General features: G+C 42.7%; 1 protein-coding gene across 2 annotated transcripts in view; it reads left to right on the top strand.

Moving 5' to 3' along the window:
• Positions 1–19,959, top strand: part of SVIP (small VCP interacting protein) — a 241,988-nt gene that overhangs the window by 182,190 nt on the left and 39,839 nt on the right. For both annotated transcript variants that reach the window (XM_069221950.1, XM_069221951.1), the window contains one exon: positions 7,909–7,959. In XM_069221950.1, the coding sequence (XP_069078051.1) occupies positions 7,909–7,959 (51 nt within the window). The remainder of the gene's footprint in view (positions 1–7,908; positions 7,960–19,959) is intronic.

The raw sequence follows: 19,959 nt of genomic DNA, 5'->3' as shown, positions 1-19,959 counted from the left end.
GGATGGAATGCACAAAGGGAGCTGTCACCCAGCACAGACCAGACATGGACTAGAGATGGGCTGAAAGGCACAGAGAGTAGTAAGAGCAGAGAAACGCCTGCTTTCTAAAAGTGGCTTTTCTAAAAAAGTAATGTTAAATCCAACTTTACCAGTAAGCAGGATTTCTCACTACCGTTCCAAACATAACAACACCACTCCTTTCTGATCAGAAATGACCACTTAAAAGTATGTAAGGGAATTCCCAATGCATGTCTATGAGAGGAGCAGGCTTCACAGTAGTGAAAAGTGACTTTGGGAGATTTTCACTACCAGGACATGTAAAACGTACAAGTAGATGTCCTGCCTTTTACTTACGTATGTTTAAAAAGGAGGGGGTTGAGGCTTGGCAAGTGGTTTAAAATGCCAAGTCGAAGTGGCAGTGAAACTGCTCACACAGGCTCTGCAATGGCAGGCCTAAGACATGTTTAAGGGTCTGCTTAGGTGGGTGGCACAATCAGTGCTGCAGACTCTCTAGTAGCATTAAAGTTACAGGTCTTGGGCATATACAGTGCACTTTGTGAGGGACTTACAGGTAAATTAAATATGCCAATTGGGTAGGAGCCAATACAGTGATTGAAGTCGACTGACCATAGCTTGATCCTCCCCGGGCAGCTATCTTTGCAACTTCAGTACACATTCTTTTGTTGCTTCAGTTGTTGCTTTTCCTTCACCATCATAAAGGTGATGGCTGAAAATTATTAATTGAATGTCAGAGATGGAGAACATTTTATACAGCTCTTTTAGCTTGACTGTGTTGTGACAAAATGGGCTCAGATATATGTATGTATACAAATCAGTGTTCGTTCTGTACTTGTAGTGCGTAAATACCAAATTCATGTGTTTTTAATTGTAGGGATGTAATGTGTCTCTGGTGCCAGTAGTTTGTATTTACTTTCAACTTCAAAAGGAGCAGCTCAACCTAATCATTTGAAAAGGGCCACAATTGCCCATACAAAAATATAAGAGGCTAAGATTGTCTGGAGCTCTACTTTAGAAAGATAGGCCCTCATTCTGACCTTGGCGGTCTTTTCGCAAGACCGCTGAGTTACCGCCGCGGTGAAGACCGCCGACCGCGGCGGTGTGCCGCTGTGCGCATTCTGACCGCTGGGAGCGTTCCGCCGGAAAACCGCCAGCAGCCACACTGGCGGTCGGCGGGAAAGTGGAGACTGGTCAACCTCCACCGCCACGCCAGCAGAACACCGCCCACAGAATTACGACCCACATTTCTGTGTGGCGGTCTTCTGTTGGCGGTCTTCTGTTGGCGGTCACGTCCCTATGGCTCCCGTCGCCTCCCGGAGGACCAACGCACAAGGTAAGTTGATCGTCCGTGAGGGGAGGGGGTGGGGGGGTGTTGTGTGATGTGGGCGTGCATGGGGGTGTGCGTGTGAGTGTGTAGAGGGAGTGTGTGAGTGCGTGTATGCGGGCGGGGGGTGCTGCTGTGTCTATGGGTAATGTGTGCTGTTCGGCAGGTGCGCATGTCGGCATGTATGTGTGCGGGTATGTGTCCCCGTTGTGTATGTGTGTGTAGGGGGTGTGTATATGTGCATGTTGGGGGTGTGTGCATGTCGGGGTACATGTATGTGCATGTCGGGGTGGGGGTGGGGAGGGGGTTCGTACCACCTCTGGGGGGTGGCAGGGGGGTGGAGGGTGTGGGGGGAGGACTCGGGTGGGTAGTGGGGGGTGGGGGAGACCCCTATCAGTGCCAGGGAAGGAATTCCCTGGCCCCGATAGTGCTTACCGCCATGGTTCGCACGGCGGTTCCCGCCCGCAAGAAACCGCGGCGGTAGGCAGGGTCATAATACCCTTGGCGGTCTTGGGACGACCGCCGGGCCGGAGTGCGCAAACTCCAGCCCCGCGGTCATGACCGCCGTGGCGGTCGGAGTGGAGAAGTAGCGGTCGGTCGCGGCGGGGACCGCCGCGGTCAGAATGCCATTTTTAATACCGCCGGTCTGTTCGCGGTCCGACCGCCGTCTCTCCGCCGACCGCCAGGGTCAGAATGAGGGCCATAGTCTGTTATCTGGGGGTTAACTTTATTTAAAACATTCCCTGGAAACATGATATAGTGCATGCATAAGTTTGGATAGATAGAATTATTCAAGTTATGGCTCAAAGACATTTGAATTTTTTGCTGAAAGTCTGAGTTAATGGTTACACTTGTTTTATTATATGGGATCAACTTTATCATCTGAGAAGCTGAAATATTATGAGAACATTGCGGACAAATTATGAAAGTACATAAATCTTTGCTCATACAGACATTTACTGTTAGGCATCATAGGTCATACTGTGCCACTTTTTCTTTCCTGACTTTGAAGATGAGAGATGTGCTGTGCTGAATAGGGAAATGTTTGACCTGACAGCCTTAGGGTGGTGCTTTTCCTGCCTCCTCCACTTTTGTGACCTAATGTCTGCTGGTATTAGAGCTTTGTGCACCTTACCACTGCTAACAACTGCTAAAGTGATTCTGCTGTCTTCTCTAAACATGGTAGCATTAGCGTATCCCCAATTGGCATATTTAATTTACTCATACGTCCCTTGCAAATTGCACTACATGTGTCCAGGGCCTCTTAATTAAATGCTACTATTGGGCCTGCAAAGTAAACAGGTAAGAAGGTCAACAAGGGATGAATTCATACAGATGTTCAATGAGTTAAAGTTATGTAACGATGCAATCTGCTAGCATCTGAAATCAGTTCAAAGTCAACAACCTTGCATTTGCACCTGGACTCTGCCATCTGTGAGTCTACCCTGCTTAGTTGTGCTGCCCCAGTCCTGGACCCTTGGAAGTGCCCTTAAGGTGCTCTGCTAGCCTGTGCATCCAGTGGAACCAACACACTTCCTCTGCTGCATGGTGCAGACCCAAGCAGAATGAAGGCATCACAACTGCTGCGTGAATTGGACCAGTCGCAAGAACCTGCATTGCCTCTATAGCTTCCTCAGAACCCCCCTACTGCGTGACGCAACCCTTCAAGCCTTCACATCTCTACTCTATGGCAGTCTCAAGGATGGCAAACTCAAGAACGATGCCTCGAACCGAAACATCGCCCTAACTGCACACCGCATCCTCAATGCCAGACTTTGCATCGCAAGCCCTCGTCAAAGGGATCCTCAACAATGACACAGGACCTTGCACTGCAGCCTCGCTGCATCTCAGAACCTGTTCGTCGTTTCAGCTGTACAACACATATTTGATGCTTACCCTCTAAGCCTCTAAGCTAAGCCTGACTGTTCTGTGCCAAGCTAGTAGAGGGTTGAGTGCAGATTAAGTTAGAGTTTGCTTGTGCCCTGAGAAGTATTGTGTTTGCTGCTTGACCTGGGCTCATAACCCAGTCAACTAACAACCCAATGACTTACAAAATTGGATAGTGCCCAAAGGACATGTCATTGTATGGATAATGCAGGATCACCATAACTGCTCCCACTGCTAATTTAGTTCTTAGTTGTACCTACTGTGCTACTGTTTACTTGTAGGCTTCGTAAACAATCTTCCTGAATATTTGGCCTTGTAGTTTGCAAACTAATTGAATCCACACAAACTGGTGAGAGGTAACCTCTTTGTTTCTTCAGTTTTTCATTAATACCTCTAGTCCCTAGAGCATCCATTTTTTTACCTCAAGGAATAGTGCTAGGAAATGGGCCGGGTCAGACATAGGAACCAAGGCATCACTATCGGAGGCGGATAGCTTAGCTTTGGAACTCCTGTCTCTGATTCTGCGATTCAAGCCATGCTTTGCGAGTGTGACCAGTTTACGGAGAAAATAAATGAGAACATATGTTACAAAGAGTATAGGTCTTTATAACAGAATGCAGAAGGTATGCTAAAGATGTAAAGTCTAAACCAGTACCATATAGTGTTTCCTAGACTTCTAAGGTGGGTTATGGTGGCAAAGGTACTTGGGAGCGATGGCTGGGTGGGAAAGGAGAGAGAGTTGAACATAGTCAAGATGGTTCAGCGGTCATCTATGTGTACTGTGACAGCTACCTATACCTGCTGAATCACCAAATTAGGCCAAACGTAAATGTGTTTGCCATATTAAATGATCATGAGACATTCTTGAGATAGCTACTATTAGACCTGACATCCTTAGTATGGTATTCCCTGAAACGTTTTGCTTTCACCCCTACCGTTTTCTGAATTCGTTTGTGTTGGCATTAGAACTCTGTACACTTTACCACTGGTAACCAGTGCTAAAGTGCTTGTGCTCTCTCCCTAAAACATGGTAAAATGAGCCTACACATGACCAGTACATTTAATTTACTTAATTTAATTTACTTATAAGTCTCTAGTATACAGATCTACATGTGCCCAGGGCATGTCAATTAAATGCTACTAGTGGGCATGCAATATTCATTGTGCTGCTCACTAATTAGCTCTTTAAAACATGTTTCAGATCTGCCATTGCAATCAGTTGGGCAGTTTTAGACTGCCATTTCAATCTGGCAAATAAACCTTTTGCCAGGCGTAAAGCTTCTATTTTGAAAAAATATTTCACCCCTCAGGCAGGCCAAGAGAGCAGGGTGCATAGTATTTAAAAAGTAGGACATGTGGGTTTAAGTTTTACCTGTCCTGTAATGAAAACCTCCTAAATTCGTCTTTCACTACTGTAAGGCCTACCTTTCCCATAGACATACATTGGGTTTCCTTACTGTAGTTAATAAGTGCTAATGTTTGATTGGGAGCAGGTAGAAATATAAAGTTCAGACTCAAATGAATTGTAATTTAAAATCCTCTGTAATGGTAAGGTTGGATTAGGTGCCTGCAGTTTTTCCTGGGTCACATGACGAGGTGTATTTGACAGCTGTCTATGTGTATTCTTCCCAGACATTGAGACAAAAGGGGTCTAGGTGTTGTCAGGATATCCCATCCAGTCAAGATGGGTGGGGGCAGAGCTGTTCTTTGTCCCACTTACACTTCAAGGGGCTTGTCTCCTGCACACACAAATTACCCTTACACCAGCCTTTTGTTAACCCAGACCTAGCACTTTGGCTATTGATAGGAAGAACATTCAAGAACCAGATGTGTGGATAGCATAAAGAATCCCCCCACTGCAAACACTGGCACTTGGTATAAATTGTGGACCCACAGAACAACTCTTCAGTACACTCCTGGACCTCTGGAAGACTTCAGAAGGACTGCATTGATCCCCCAGATCACTGCCTGTTTCTACCAAAGGGCTGTACTGGTGCTTAAAGGGCTGCTTTGTTACATAAAGGAGAACTGGATTGTCTACTTGAACCCAAGACCACCAAAAATGACTCCAAGGGATAGTTGGCTTGCCTCCTGTGTGAGCTGCAAGGACAGAGCAAGCTCCTGAGGCCATGAACCCTGCACGTGGCTTCTACTGGAGTGAGTCCTATCCCCCGAATTGGTGCCCCCAGGTCCTGGACCCTTGGAAGTGGTGTTGGAGGTGCTGCTCCTACCTAAACCTAAAACTTGGCGCTTACTGAGAAAATCAATAAAAACGTCTTGGAGAACCAACAGAAACCCAGGACCTACCTACCAGCCTGTCCATCCAAGGTGCATCGCTGGTTCGTATGACTTTACAGTAGCTCCTGTTGCGTTCTTCTCCGCAGCAGGAAAACTTGTTCAGTGGGAGCTCTTGGTGACGATATCCAGCCTCGTGGACTCATCTTTGCCTACAACTTTCAGCTTAGACCAGCTGGAGATTTTCAACTTCCAAAAAGGCTCTGTAGCAAAGACACAACCTGCTGCCTTACCCTACTGAACTTTACCTTCTCCTCAACTCTTGTTCAAGACAAGATATTTTCTAAGTCCAGGGGTATACCGAGACAGAATCTGATCCACCCTTTGTATCCGACCCTCCTGCTGTGGTTGTCAGCCTTAACTTTTTACTTTCTGCTGATCTTGCATGACCAGATACCTGTGGTTGGTGCTTTATAAGGCACTATTTTACACTAAAACCTTTTAAAAAATCATAATTCCGGTCCTACTGATTGAAATATATGTGTTTTAATATTGTTTTATTTGTTTACATTTTCTCAATTTTTCTGAAATTGGCTTGCAATTTTTCGTGAATTGTGTTTCCACTTCATGACAGTGCCACTAAGTTAAGCCTGACTTCTTTTTTTCCGAGCTACCCAATGATTAAGCATAGGTTAAATTTGTGACCATTGTAGTTCACCTTGACAAAGATTGGGATTGTTGCATTAGTGAGGCCTCCACTTACCTCAACCAATAACCCATATTCTTACAGCTAGCAAAATAATGTTGATTCAGAAATGTTAAACCAAGTCCTCAGTGCAGACATTTCACACACATGTTAAGTTACTGGTAACACTACCCTCAGAAAAGTACTCCTGTATTTATTGTATGAAATTGGAGGGAATCTCCAGCAAAAGTATATTTTTTGTACACGCAAGAATGGTAGCTGAGGTTCAGTATTCTAAAGCTTGAGATTGACATGGGCTGTGGCCTTAATAAATGAAGGCAAAAGATGGAGAACATTTAGAAGCCTCTTTGCAAACGCATTTTGGAGTGCATGATGTAGTACTACTGTAGTCCTCTTTGTTCTCTTCTACAATGTACTTGTAACAATTTAATAGCAATTGAGTTTGTGAACCATCACCAAAATGCTAGTGCTGTTTCAGAGACCACCACCAACCCCCACAGTAGCCTCAGTTCAGTCCTCAACAAATGGTTCTTTCTGTGAACTGGTGTTAATCTAAGAAACTATAGACTCATTTATTATTGTTGCTGCTGACATGCCTCTTGTACACACAACACAGCTTCTGACTCATTGACAGTGGCAAAGAGGCACATAAAAGAGTGATGTCACATTCCTGCTGCATGTGCCTGATAATCTGTTTTGCTTACTATCATGAATCACATTTGAACTGTTACACTCCAGCACAACCTTGGCATGTACCTGCTCCTGCCTTGGTCTTACGTTTGAGTTGCTGTGTCTAGAATGTCTTCCTTTTGTTGATTACATTGCTGATAATTAACACCAGAACAACTATACCCAAGCCATAGGGTGGAAAGAAAAATAATCTGTGCCAATCTGAGTGTTAAACCAGGGAAATAAACTTTGCTCTTTGGGCAGGCATAGTAGTTGGCAGGTTGCGGTCTTGACAAACTCACAGCATTCACAGTTTCAGAATATCTGTAGGTTTTTGACTTTTATGTTTCACGTCTGTTTGGCAACTCCTTTCACCTCACTGGGTAGTACATCTCCATTTTCTGATTACAAAAACAGGGTTCTTCCAGAGTCTGTGTTTGATATATACCTTTCAAAGATGACCACATTCTCTGGTCTGGTGCTTAGATTCTCCTTGATGTGAACACAAAGTACAGTTAGTTGCTGGATGCGGCTAATATTTGTACACCTTTGAGGTTGTTGAAGAAGTCTGTGCCAAAGTGCAAGGTGAGCAGTTGTTACCTTTTTGAGTAGTTTACAAATCAGACCAGATTGTAACTTCCATGCTTTTTGATGTTGGATGAGAGGGGCAGCAGGTATTGCCAGATCCTGTAGTAGATAGTTTCAGACAAGGTTGTTTTCTTTCTTGATTTCACCTAAAACAAACAAGGTGTGGACCTGGATGTTGAATTGTTGCTAACAACCATGGAGTTGTAAAACAGGGTCACTGAGACAGTGTGCATGTATGAATGTTGATTTCATCTTGTTTTTATTCAGTTCTATATACCCAGTACCTTCTATTTAGAGCTAATTTTCTACCCAAGAACCCATGTACTAATCTTTATCAACCTCCATGTATATACTAATCGGTGCCTTTTTTAAAAACGTACTAAACCAGTGGTGAGAAAACAGTCTCTCAAGGGAATTTGTTTTCCCATTGCTTATATGTTTACTAGGTATAAAGTATTTGTTTTTTAAATTTTCCATCTAGGAATTGAGGAGAAGACAACTAGCCGAAGCTGCAGAAAAAAGACAGATGGATGTAAGTTAATAGGGGACATGCTGTTTCCAATTGTATTTTGTGTGTGTCTTTTTATATATACAAAATTCAAATTTGAGAGTGATGAGATTCTTTTATTTTTTACAATTGGTCTGAATGGAGTTGCCTTAACTTAGACATTCATAAACTGGCCCAATATGATTAATTTCTTATACAGTTCTATAGAGATGGGGTTGAGGTACATGGAAATATCTGCCAACTATTTTAATATCATCATTGAGTCAATGTAGGAAGATTGACTTTTTGTTATTTGTAGCAAATACTGTTAAATTACAGAATTCTTTGTTAGAAAATCCATATCAGTTTGCAGTTATAAAATAATGTTATCATAAAAATAAAGCAAAGCACATATAAAATATTAGTAGAAATACATTATTTGAACACCTTATTAACTATCACATGCACCTTTCAAAATATATACTTCATATAGTCATTCACGTCACTTAACAAAAATGTACAGTGACTGCCAAGAGTGTTTTGGGTCCTATCTTCTGACTTGAGGCGTTTATTAGAGCAGATGTATTTCTTTATTGATGCATTATAGGCAGTGATGTTCAATTCTATGTTGATTGAGAGGCAAATCTTCTCTCTCAAGTATTGATGCAGTTTAAGAATAATGACAGATTGTGGGTAATATTTAAAACTGTTTCTCACTACTCATTAGCCAATTTGTGTGCCTCATTTAACAAACCTATTTTACAGACAAAAATGTATTTAATTAAGGAAGACTTCTATATCATATATGATAATAATGTAATTAGTCTGTTCATATAAGTGGTTTGAGCATTTACATTGTATATACAGTTTGCAAAATTCATTGTATTGTTTCCCTCCTCTGCAGGGCAGATACTTCACTCTAGCAATCACTTTTTATATTGAAAACAAACGAACTACATTAGTTTTCTGTGGTCATCATACATGAAGGGTACACACCGTGAGGACACTGAACATAGATTCAAATGAAATTATTTACTCATCAGCTCACACAGCACACAGGAGTGTGATAGTTCCTGACTTTTCATAGCGTAGTTATACTCTGACTGAGATCCTTCAGTCTGTATTTTAGGAATCACTTAAAATGGCCACCTTGTATCAGGAGCAAGAGTGACCGGGAAATATTCTGGTACCAAAATGGATAATGTAAAAGCCATTCTGGTCAGCAGGGTTGTGAAATTCAACAAAATATCTACTTGTCCATGGGAAATGTTGCATCATAACTCTATTTGTCCTAAAAAAAATCCTCTTGTCCCTTTCGTGCCAGTTAGTGTGGCGACAAATTATGGCAACAATTTCACAATATAAGAGCTCTTATAATAACCTCTCTGATTATTCCAGAGCTTATACAATTACACGGTTTGAATACTAGCAATTTCCTCTGCCACCTTTCCACAAATCACATATTGGGGGCTGGACATAGCAGTTAGCAGTAGTTCCAGGGATGCAATGCCCATTTGAATCTGTGCAAACCTACTAACTTGCATGTTTGAGGGATTTCCACCATCTTTGTTCTTTTTCTGCACTGAGAAAGGTTTGAAATTTACTCCTGACATGGGCAGAAGTAAAACTAATCCCAGGGATGGGGGGTGGGGGAAGTGGAGTAAAGTGATCTTGTAAATGCTCAACAAATATTCCCCTGAGCAAATCTACACATAGATATTTGCTCGTGCTAAAATGCAGTTCACAAATATCTTCTAGGAGTACGATTTCCTGGCCTACTTCTGTAAATTCTTGTGAATTCACTAGTTGTAAATCTGCAAGGATGTATACCATGAGTGCACTTTTGTGACTTTCTTTAAGAATTGAGCTCCTAATTGGGTCTGACATTAACACCGACCTTTTGTTTTTATAAAAATTTTAACTATCTATCTTTTGCTGGCTTCACTGTGATTGACAGCCGTCTGCTCTTTCACAAGAAGCATATCTGCACACAAAGTAGATTTGTTTAGTGTCAGGGACTTCAGAGCAATGTGTGCTTTTTGAGACCCAAAAATAGTTATTCTTTTAGCCAATGTTTCTTATAAAGGTGCGGGCCTGGAAGCACCCACAACAATAAAGTTTCGCAAAAACCATATCAAAACAAGACACGTATTGACAAAACCAAAAGGTCTACCAGCAGTGTTGGACTTATTGGCTTTGCCAATGTTTTTTTGTTTTTATGTTTACCATAATCTTGTTCAATATGATTACACTGATTTTCCATTATGTTTTTTTTAGCTTGCATCAACACATTTTACTAAATTACCTCTGACAGAGTGCCATTATAGAAGGTCAGAGGGGCTGAAGCCCACTCCCTTCTGTGGTACCTCCTTGTAGCCAAAACAGACATGGCAAGAGGATATCACACTTTTTCCACAGGCCCTCAGACAGACTTTAATCATGCCATTCAGGGTCTTGTTGAACCTCTCAACAATCCCATTGCTTTGGTGTGGTAAGGGGTGGAGAACGTGTAAGTTACAAGGACACATGGACTCCAATTATCAAGAATGTGCTCCTTCAAAAATAAGTTGTACAACTCTTCAAAGTCATCAACCTTGCTGCCCTTCACCTAGCCCTTCAGTGCCTTACTAGCATAGTCCAATATATCCACCCATGTTTGTGTAGAGAGTTTGTGACTAGCCCTGAAACATTACCTGTACTTCTCAGGTGTCAACTCAAACGTACTGACTAAAATGGTCTTCAAGGCAGAGTAGTTGGTCTGGTCCCCCACCTCTAATTTAAGGAGTGTGTCCCTCTCCCCACTGTGGGCATGTACCACCACCCACTAGCCCCAGAACACCTCTGAGACCATGTGCACTTTTAAAGCCACTTCATAGGCTTCCAACCATTTATCTATGTCATCCCCTCACTATAACTGTACCATATCGTTTGGGATATGAAATCTGGACTTCTGATGACACTGCAAATATGCTGCCCCCATTGCTGTTGCTGGACCCCACTTGTAGATCTCTGATGTCCAGCTCTCTGAGGTTGAACTTATGGGCAGCCTCTTCTTCTCTAAAGCTTGATCGTTCTCCAATTGCATCTTAGCCAGTTCTAAATTTAGCCTTCTCTCCTTTCTCCTGTCCTCCAGCTTCTCTGGGGTCAAGCTTCCCAATTAGGCAATGCTACCTGCTTTGGTAGGTCCCACTCCTCTTGACAAGTTATTGACCCCCGTGGCCTGCAGGCAGTTCTAGATCCTCCTGGTCTGGCTCCTTATCATCATCCAGAATCTCACACTCCTCCTCTGAGACCACGTCCTGCTTCCCTTGCTCCTATGTAGGACCTCAGCGCCTTTTGCAACTGCACTGGTGAAATCCTTCATAGAGACCTGAAACTCCTGGCAGACAACTTTGAGCTGCCCCTCTTTGTAACTTTCCAGTTTGATTAGCTTGGACTCCATTTGTGCAGGTGCAGTTGCAGGGCCAGGTTCAGATGCAGATGCAAGTGTAGCTGTGGACATACCAGTGAAAGACATGATTAAGCAGAAAAAAAACAGAATAAAACAGGACCCATTGAAAAATTAAAAATGACAATTAGCAAAGGTCAGAGCAAAAAGTTTTAAATGGGGTCAGATTGGTCTTAAGTATAGAGCTGCAGTGAACACTGAGTTACTATATGGTATTGCACAAATACAAGTTCTATCCCGCCACTGCCACCAGGGTTATAAATTGGGTCTCTAGTTGGCAGAGGTATGCACCCTTTCCTAGTAGGTACCACAATCCTAGACAGGGTAAATCAGATACACACTTTTAATTAACCTGTGCTCACCGTCCAGAAGCTTGGCACAGAGCATGGAGGCAGGCTTAACTTAAGAGACAATGTGTGAAGTATTTGTGCAACACACACACACACACAATGAAAACAGCACAAATGTTTAGAAAAATTGTGAATATTTAGCTGAGTAAAACAAGACCAAGACGGCAAACATCCAATCATTAAAAATCAAGATATGAATTTTTAAAGATTAAATGAAAAATTAAACTAAAAATAGTGCTTAGTAATCACTAGTGGTCAAAAGATCACTTGAGTTTGCAAGGGACCGGTGCAAATCCAAAGTTCCGGCCGACCATGAAGGAGGCCATGCCGGGTACAGAACCCGCCCAGGGTCCGCTGAAGAAGTACCTTGTATGTAGCAAGCGTTGACGTTGAGGGTGCAAATGCAAAAGATATTTTTGTACACAGTCGGGTCTCACATCGAGCTCTGCAGAGATGAATAGAATACGGTGCCATTGAACCAAGCAGAGTGTCGCTGTTAGGCTGCGCAGGCTGCAAATCTGCTGTTGTCAAACAGCCTTTGCGTCGAAGGGGCAAATCGTCACTTCTGACCAGCGCAGTGGTGACAATGCTTTCGTTTTTAGCAGAAAGCAGCTACAAAATCCACTTCCAAGGCCCATGACCTCAGGCGAGGGTAGGACTCACAAATGGCAGAGTCCAAATTGTGAGGCAAGGAGGCAAAATTATTGGAGGAAGATCACCCTAAGGCTGCCAGGTCAAACATTGCCCTTAGCCCTTTGTGTGTGCAGTCTGTCTTGGGTTACATGACTGGGTGTATCTGACAGTAAGGCTTTGTGAATTTCTTCCAAGTCACACAACAGTGGGATAATGTGTGCTGCAATGGGCCCTCAGTTGGCAGGATGGAGGGGTGGGGCTGAGCACAGCCTCACTTACACCTGAATAGGTTGTGTCCTGGCTCCTCACAATAGGGCTAACGCCCCTGTATTGTCACTGCAACCAGCTTGGAGCCAGGGCAGGGGAGTCCGGAAATTCAAAGAACTTCAAAGAACCTTTTCAGAAGCTTCTTGCACCTTCCAGGAGATGGGCACCAGGGTATATGCCTGCTGCTGTGACCCACTGTGCACTCTGCCAGACTGCCCTGCTGCCTGGAGCCTGCCTTGAACCCTCAGAGGCCAGCCCTTCTGTTGAGCTCTGCATTTACACCTTCACCCAGAACTACCTGAAGTAACTCCAATAGCTAGTTTTCTGTCTTTCCTCTCAGAGTCACAGGGACCTAACAGCCCCCCACCACCTTAAACCTGCACCTGGACCCAGCCTGAGTGAGTCCTGAACCCCCAAGGTGTTTTCATCCACTCCTGGAGCCTTGGTTTTGGTGTTAAAGGTGCCCAGATGTCCATTTTCCAAAACGTATACAGACAAATTGTGGCCAAAAGGAGCTCTAAGAACCAGGAGGAGACCAGGACACATCTGCTTGCCTATCTGCTTGAGGTGCATGGTCGGTCATATTGACTTTGCGGCTTCTTCCTCTATGTTCTTCTCCGCAGCAGCAAATCTGTTTCCACTGCCCTTCGTTGAAGGGTTATTTAACCTTGCGGGATTGTCTTCGGCTACAGCCCTCTGCTTAGTTCCACTGGGGATTTTTTTACTTCCAGTTCAGAGACTAATCCCGAAGGTAAAAATCTTCATGGCAGCTTCACTCTATGGCCATCTGATGACACTTCCTCCTCGGACACTCCTTCAGCCTTGCCTCACTGAACTTTTACCTTCTCAGACATTTTTCTTTCAAAATGTTTCCAAGTCCAAAAGTAAGCACTGACCGTGCCCAATCCATTTCTTGTATCTAAACCACTCTCTAACTCTGTTAGCTTTCACTTTTCACTTTGACCCAGTCGTGCAAGGCCAGATGTCTGCAGTTCGCTCTTTTATCTTTTTTGGTTCTATTTTAGTTCTTAAACTTTAAAAATTCATTACTCCGGGTCAACTGATTGGATTGCTGTTGTTTTGGTGTCAAATAATATATTCAAATGTATTCTATTTTTCTAAATTGTTTTGGGACTTTTCTTGTGGGTGTTTTCACTTTCTTACGGGGTGTGTCTTGCATAAATACTTTACACATTGCGTCTAAGTTAAGCCTGACTGCATTTTGTGCAAAGCTACCAAGGGTTAAGTTAGTGACTTTTTGTTGTTCACTTTGCAGTGATTTTGGCTGTTGCTTGACCAGTGCTCACACCCAGTCAACCACCAACCCAATTTCCCACAGTGAATTAACTAAATGTTACTTAGTTTTAGTAATAACGTAAAAATATTAGATATGGTAGACATTCAAGTTCTACAACTCCCTTTCTGCCAAATATTACAACTACCACAATTAATCAAGAATTTGGGTTTGAAGAAGATAAAATTGGACTCTTAATTTCTGTAAATAAAGTAAATTGACTTAACTCCATTGGCAGGTTAAATCTACAGAGTATACAGTTTTAATCTAGTTGAACAATGGACTTGTTCCATTATCAGATCACTGGTGACTAATTATAGGGAAAGCAACAAAGACACAGAATGTGTACTTGAATGTAGGCTTACTTGTCCTTCTTGCTTAAAACTATTTATTAGGTTGAAAGGACATTAAAACAATGTGCAGAGCAAAACAAAGTGCCTGATGTACGGAAGGGTGTTAATTTATAATCTACCGAAAAGTAATGTTAGGTTAATTTTGTCAGAAGGGTTAGTAAATTAAGACCCAAATAATGTAAGCTAATGACATTCTCTACTTGTATTGATCCTTATATATATTAGTTTGTCATATTTTCCCATCAACTTTCATTTCAGAGGACTTATGCTTGATGATGAGGAGCAGGCCAGAAAGGCATAGCTGCTTCATAGGAGAACCGCAGCTAACGTGCCCCGAAGGGTGCCAGGAAATCACAGGCTGGGGGATGGCCACGGCCCAGTAAAGGCATTGGTCAGAATGGTTTGAAATAACCAATGCGGAAGGGAAGGCGTGCCCTCCTACAATACCAAAAGTGGAGACCGGGGGAGGGGGGCAAAGGTCATTTTGTGACCACGCAATAATGGGGGGAGATGCCATTGGTTATGAAACCATTGGAACATCTTCTGAGCTTGTGAACTCGGTGGAGAAGGAGGTACCTCTCGATGAAAGGGGGACCTTACCTTGATTATAGGGTGAGGATATGGTGACTTTCAGTCTGGGCAATCAGTGTTGAGTCTAAAGGTTGGATCAACATCCATTGGTTCTGGGCAAATAATGTAACCTCATGGGCTGACACAAAACATTGACGTGTCCTACGGTAATGCAGCTGTTGCTAAAATGCCTTCTTGTGGGTTAGCAGAAGGGTCTGGTGGCATAGGGGGCTAATGCATCCACTGTTGCGGCCTGTGATTGACCTCATGGTCACAGGTTCATATTCCAGTGGGTCCACTCAGTCTTTTCATCCTTCTGACATCATCAGGGCTTGTGAACTTGAGTATAGAAAGAGGTTTGCTTGTTGGAAAGGGGTGAGCTGTCAGGTCATGAAACCACCGACAGCTTAAGACTGGGAAGCAATGATTTGTGAATGGACAAATTGATGTATGGCTGATGCCATTTTGTGATTGTGTATAAATGATTGATTATTTATTGATTATTGCAAGAAAAAATGAACAGGATCAAGGCACTCCACAAACAATAATATGGCAGATGTAAAATGCAGTTGCTGGAAATGTTTTATTCCTTTAGAAGATGGAGACGAGAGTTGTTCAGTGAGCACAACTGTTCAAGAAAAATACAACAGAAATCAGCCAACACGTGTTTCGTCCTATCGGACTTTTTCAAGGCTGCAAATAAAACAAACAAAACAAAACACATATAAAGGAACTATTTACAATCATCACACTGTTAACAGATGGATGCGAGAGGTGGTACACGACCCCCAAGTGTCTCATAGAAAGAGGGAGACCATGTAATATACAAATTCCAATGTGTGTGCACACATGATTAAAAACAGAAATAAAAACAATGGTGGGTGTCTAGACTGCACGCTCCTGTCGCCAACCTCAAATGGTGAACTGGATGAGAAAGGTGAAAAAAATAAGGAGAAAGGTGAGAAACACCGAATGTTTGAGAGAAAACCTAGTGCGGAAAAAATGCTAGTGTAGAAAAAGACGAGCCAAAATAGCACTGTGCATATTGAAAGTATAAAATAAAGTTTAGGTTATGTTCAAAAAATCAAACCCTTTTTTACCTCGGAGACTATGATAGGGACCCAATTAAAGGGCCGGGAATGACTTCTGTCATATTTTCCAGCAAAGTCGTCACTAAAAATTGAAAATTGAGAGAAAGACCCCCCAGAGGATTTGCATTACACAAGGAAACAAAGAGCTGAAGTGGAAAACAAACAAAAGTAAGAAAACCCCAAGAAGATGTAGGCATCATCCCAGGTAATAGGACCTACCAAAGGAAGTAGGATGTTCCAATACGGGCAATAAATGATGTAGGGAAGATTATGTGTTTCTTCCAAGTTGTAGAAAGAAAAGTTCAGTTTAACCTTATGAGTAAAAAGGATAAACCACTATAAAGTTGTGACTGAACGCATATCTGTAGAGGAAATGAAACAAAAGAGAAGAGCAATCTGTAAAAATAAACTAACATGTAGTGAGAAAAAAGATTGTATATACATGGGCAAAACGAGGCTACAGCGTAACAACCAATCTTTTGAAAAGGGATCCGGTTGCAATAATAATTGGGAGGAGAGAATAAAAGAAATTCTCGTGAGCTAGAGAGGGGCCATAAACTATAGCGTAGTACCGGAGTAACATGACAAGAGCAGTTGTAAAAAGGTCCCGTTGCCGTAAGGAGACCAGTAATTGTAGGCGTAAATTAGACGACTAAAGGCAGTGGGCAATGTCATGCTCGGTTCAGCCTGGCTATGTTCATTGAAGTTAATAAATATATAGACAAAAACATAGATATTTAAGGACGCTAAATAGTGAAGACTAAGAGTACCCCGAAGGTTGTAAGGTTTAATCTAGATTTGCCAACACGACCTGTGGGTGAAGAATGCCCAATGTCGGACGTGGCGGGGAAAATGTTGATAATAATACCATTAGCCGTAAAGATAAAACTTAAAATAGAAATGAAAACTAGATGAAAACAGCCTTCCGAACTGGGTGGCATACCTGAAAAAGTGAACCCGTCCTAAAATCTGGAGCGGGAACTGTCTGCAGTAGCCGGTCGCGTGGAGCGCATAGTAACGCTGCCGAAATGTGTGTACCACTACGTCCCAGGATGGGCGTCACATAAAAAACGTGTGAATGGAAGTGCCGATGTGACCGGAAAGAAAAAGTTCCACTGAACGATGTACTGTGAAAAGCACAAGATATGGAGCGTAGTTACGGTCGCCATCTTAGTGGTACTAAATACCGCGAATGTCAAAGAGAGGAGATGCACTATAACGTGTGATAAAAGAACGAAGTACATAACGTAAATGCATATTTGTATTATTTGGGATAGATGAAACCACAGCCCACCTAGTAGATAGAGGGAAGGAGAGAGGTCAGAGGAAAACAGAAGAAAGTAAAATCGTGATATGAAAAGTAGTTGTCACAGATATTGAGGAGGGACTGGGCGGCTGGTGAGAAGACACAGAAAAAAAGGAAGGAAAGTAGATACCAAATGCAGTCTCGAGTACACAATGGTCTGTATCACATTCCTATTATAAAATGAGCGTGTTATAAATAGGTACATTGTACTTGTATGCCGACCCATGTCGTACAGACTAATATACATTGAAAAAAAAGAAAACAGAAAGGAGAGACTGGGTGGCAAATGATAAAACTACATGCAGGAAAACAGAATTTATAACACAGTTTTAGGGTGCGAAATTTAAGTCGGCCATGCACTAATATACTCGAAAGAATGTTTGTCAGACGATGTATTATACATTATGGACAAAAATAGGGTGATAGTAATGGTCCATATTGGCATGACAAAAGGTGCAATATCAATGCATGATCATATTAAAGAGGGACTATGTGTATTTATTGATTATTGTTGTGATGATTTATAACATATCCTGGAGATTATGAACAACTGGTGATAAACTGCAGCCATGTTTACACCAACAAAGTCTGAAATTGTTGTTGATTATTGGAAGTTGAGCTTTGACCAGGAGGCCCAGGGGGGACATGGTCGGCCATCTAGGCCAGGTTGAGGAGCAAGCCGGTAAGGCATAGCCAGACTGTAGGAGGACCACGATTAACATACCAAAAGGGTACCAGGAACACATGGCCTGTGGCCCGATCATGGCCCATTAAAGCCACCACTGTCATTGGGCAGAGTAGTTTGAACTGGCCAATGCAGAAGAGAAGGACGGTCCCCAGAAGGGTCAAAAGTGGAGGCCAGCGGGGCAATGGTCATTTACTGACTGCAAATGTTGTCCTGCCCACCCACACCACCTGGGAGTGAGGGTCACAGCCGTAATACATGGGGATTTGGGGCATTTATCTGAGTCAGCACCAATAACCGTCATCAGTAACACAGTAGGGAGGCCGGTAGGCTGTCAGATGGAAAGAAGTGTCACAGCTGTGTCTTTGGTATGCCTCACGGCAGGGACACCATGGAGCTATGGCAGAGCCAAAAAGGGGGCTAACCGCAGAGCGGACATGGCACTTGCATTTCGGGCATGGTCAGAAGGTGCTGCAAATGTCACACATCTGTAACAGGGGACGCCTGGAAGCCGCAGCACGTAACCCCAGGATGCCTTCACTTCTCTGGTACGCAATGGAACTGAGCTGGAGAGTTCTGACAAAGATGAGTATGGTGACTGCCCACCAGTGTAAGACTGCGGAGCAATAATTTGCGAACAGACAAATTGATCTGTGACTGATGTAATTTTGTGATTATGTACATATGATTGTTTATTGAAAATTGCTGTGATGATTTACTACTGATCATGTGGATTATGAACAACTGCTAATAAACTGAGGCTACTTTTGCACAACCACAAGGTCTGGAAGATTATTTGTGGTTGAGCTTTTGCAAGGAGGCCCTGGGGGGGAATTGGGTTGACCATCTGGGGGCAGGTTTGTATTAGGCAGCATTGTTTAAGGCCTGTCAAGAGGCACCTCAAGGCATTTACAGCTATATGCATTTAAGACTTCATTAACATTAAGTCGGACTGGCACAGGGAGATTATTCACCCTACCATGATCTCACTTGAGATATTGCTCAAGAGTATTTTAACGAACGTTGGTGCCAGAACAAAGGTCTAACACATGGCCCGACCAAATCAAAACTCATTTAATTTTTTTAGTTCAGCCTTGACATCCTACTATCAGTGTGCAATATTCTGATAATGTAAATGAGTCCCGCATCTAGAGAATCTGTTATACCTGTATGTCAAACTGAATTCATTTAGAAATTACGGGCCAGATGTATCAAAAAAACAAATTGCATTTCTTAAATAGCGAATTTTAAGAAATCGCTATTTAAGAAATGCAAAATGATATGTATGATTTTTGCGATACGGTAATAGCGATTTCTTAAAATTCGCAAATGCTATTACCGAATCGCAAATAGAGAATCCAACTCCATTTGCACCTATGGGCCTGCTGCAAATGGTTTTGCACTTCCTAAATTGCGAATTCCAGTTAGGAATTAGCAATTTAGGAAATGCAAATCCCAGGGTGCTGGGGGCCTAAGGCCCCCTCTGCTGCACCCCAAAAATATTTTTGCGGACATGTGAAGCACACACATGCCTTAGGGGCATGTGTGCGCTACATGTCAATTTTAAAAATGCATTTAAAATGCATTTTTAAAATTTGCACATGGTTACCACAAAACTTTTGTTGTTGGTAATTGCATTTCCTAAATGCCCAATTTGCATTTAGGAAATTCTTGATACATGTGCTTAAGAAATCGCAAATAAGGATTCCTTATTTGCGATTTCCTATTTAGAGAATCGCAATTTGCGATTCTCTAAATGGGGTCGCAATTTTAAGGAATCGCTATTTTAGCGATTCCTTAAAATTGCACTGCGAATGCCTTTCATACATTCTGATAGGCATTTTTGCATTCGCAAACGGCCGAATTTGGGGCCAGATGTAGCAAAATTGCAAATTGCGACTTGCAATTTGCGAGTCCTTCCGACTCGCAAATTGCAATTCGCAATGCAGAACGGTGTCTCAGACACCGTCTGCGAGTCGCTATGGGGTCGCAAAGACCCACCTCATTAATACTAATGAGGTGGGTCGCATTTTGCGACCCCATAGCGA

The sequence above is a fragment of the Pleurodeles waltl genome, chromosome 3_1 (genome assembly GCF_031143425.1).
Source record: "Pleurodeles waltl isolate 20211129_DDA chromosome 3_1, aPleWal1.hap1.20221129, whole genome shotgun sequence".
NCBI classification, from domain to species: domain Eukaryota; kingdom Metazoa; phylum Chordata; class Amphibia; order Caudata; family Salamandridae; genus Pleurodeles; species Pleurodeles waltl.
The sequence above is the reverse complement of the archived record's forward strand: the minus strand, read 5'-3'. Positions and strand labels throughout refer to the sequence as shown.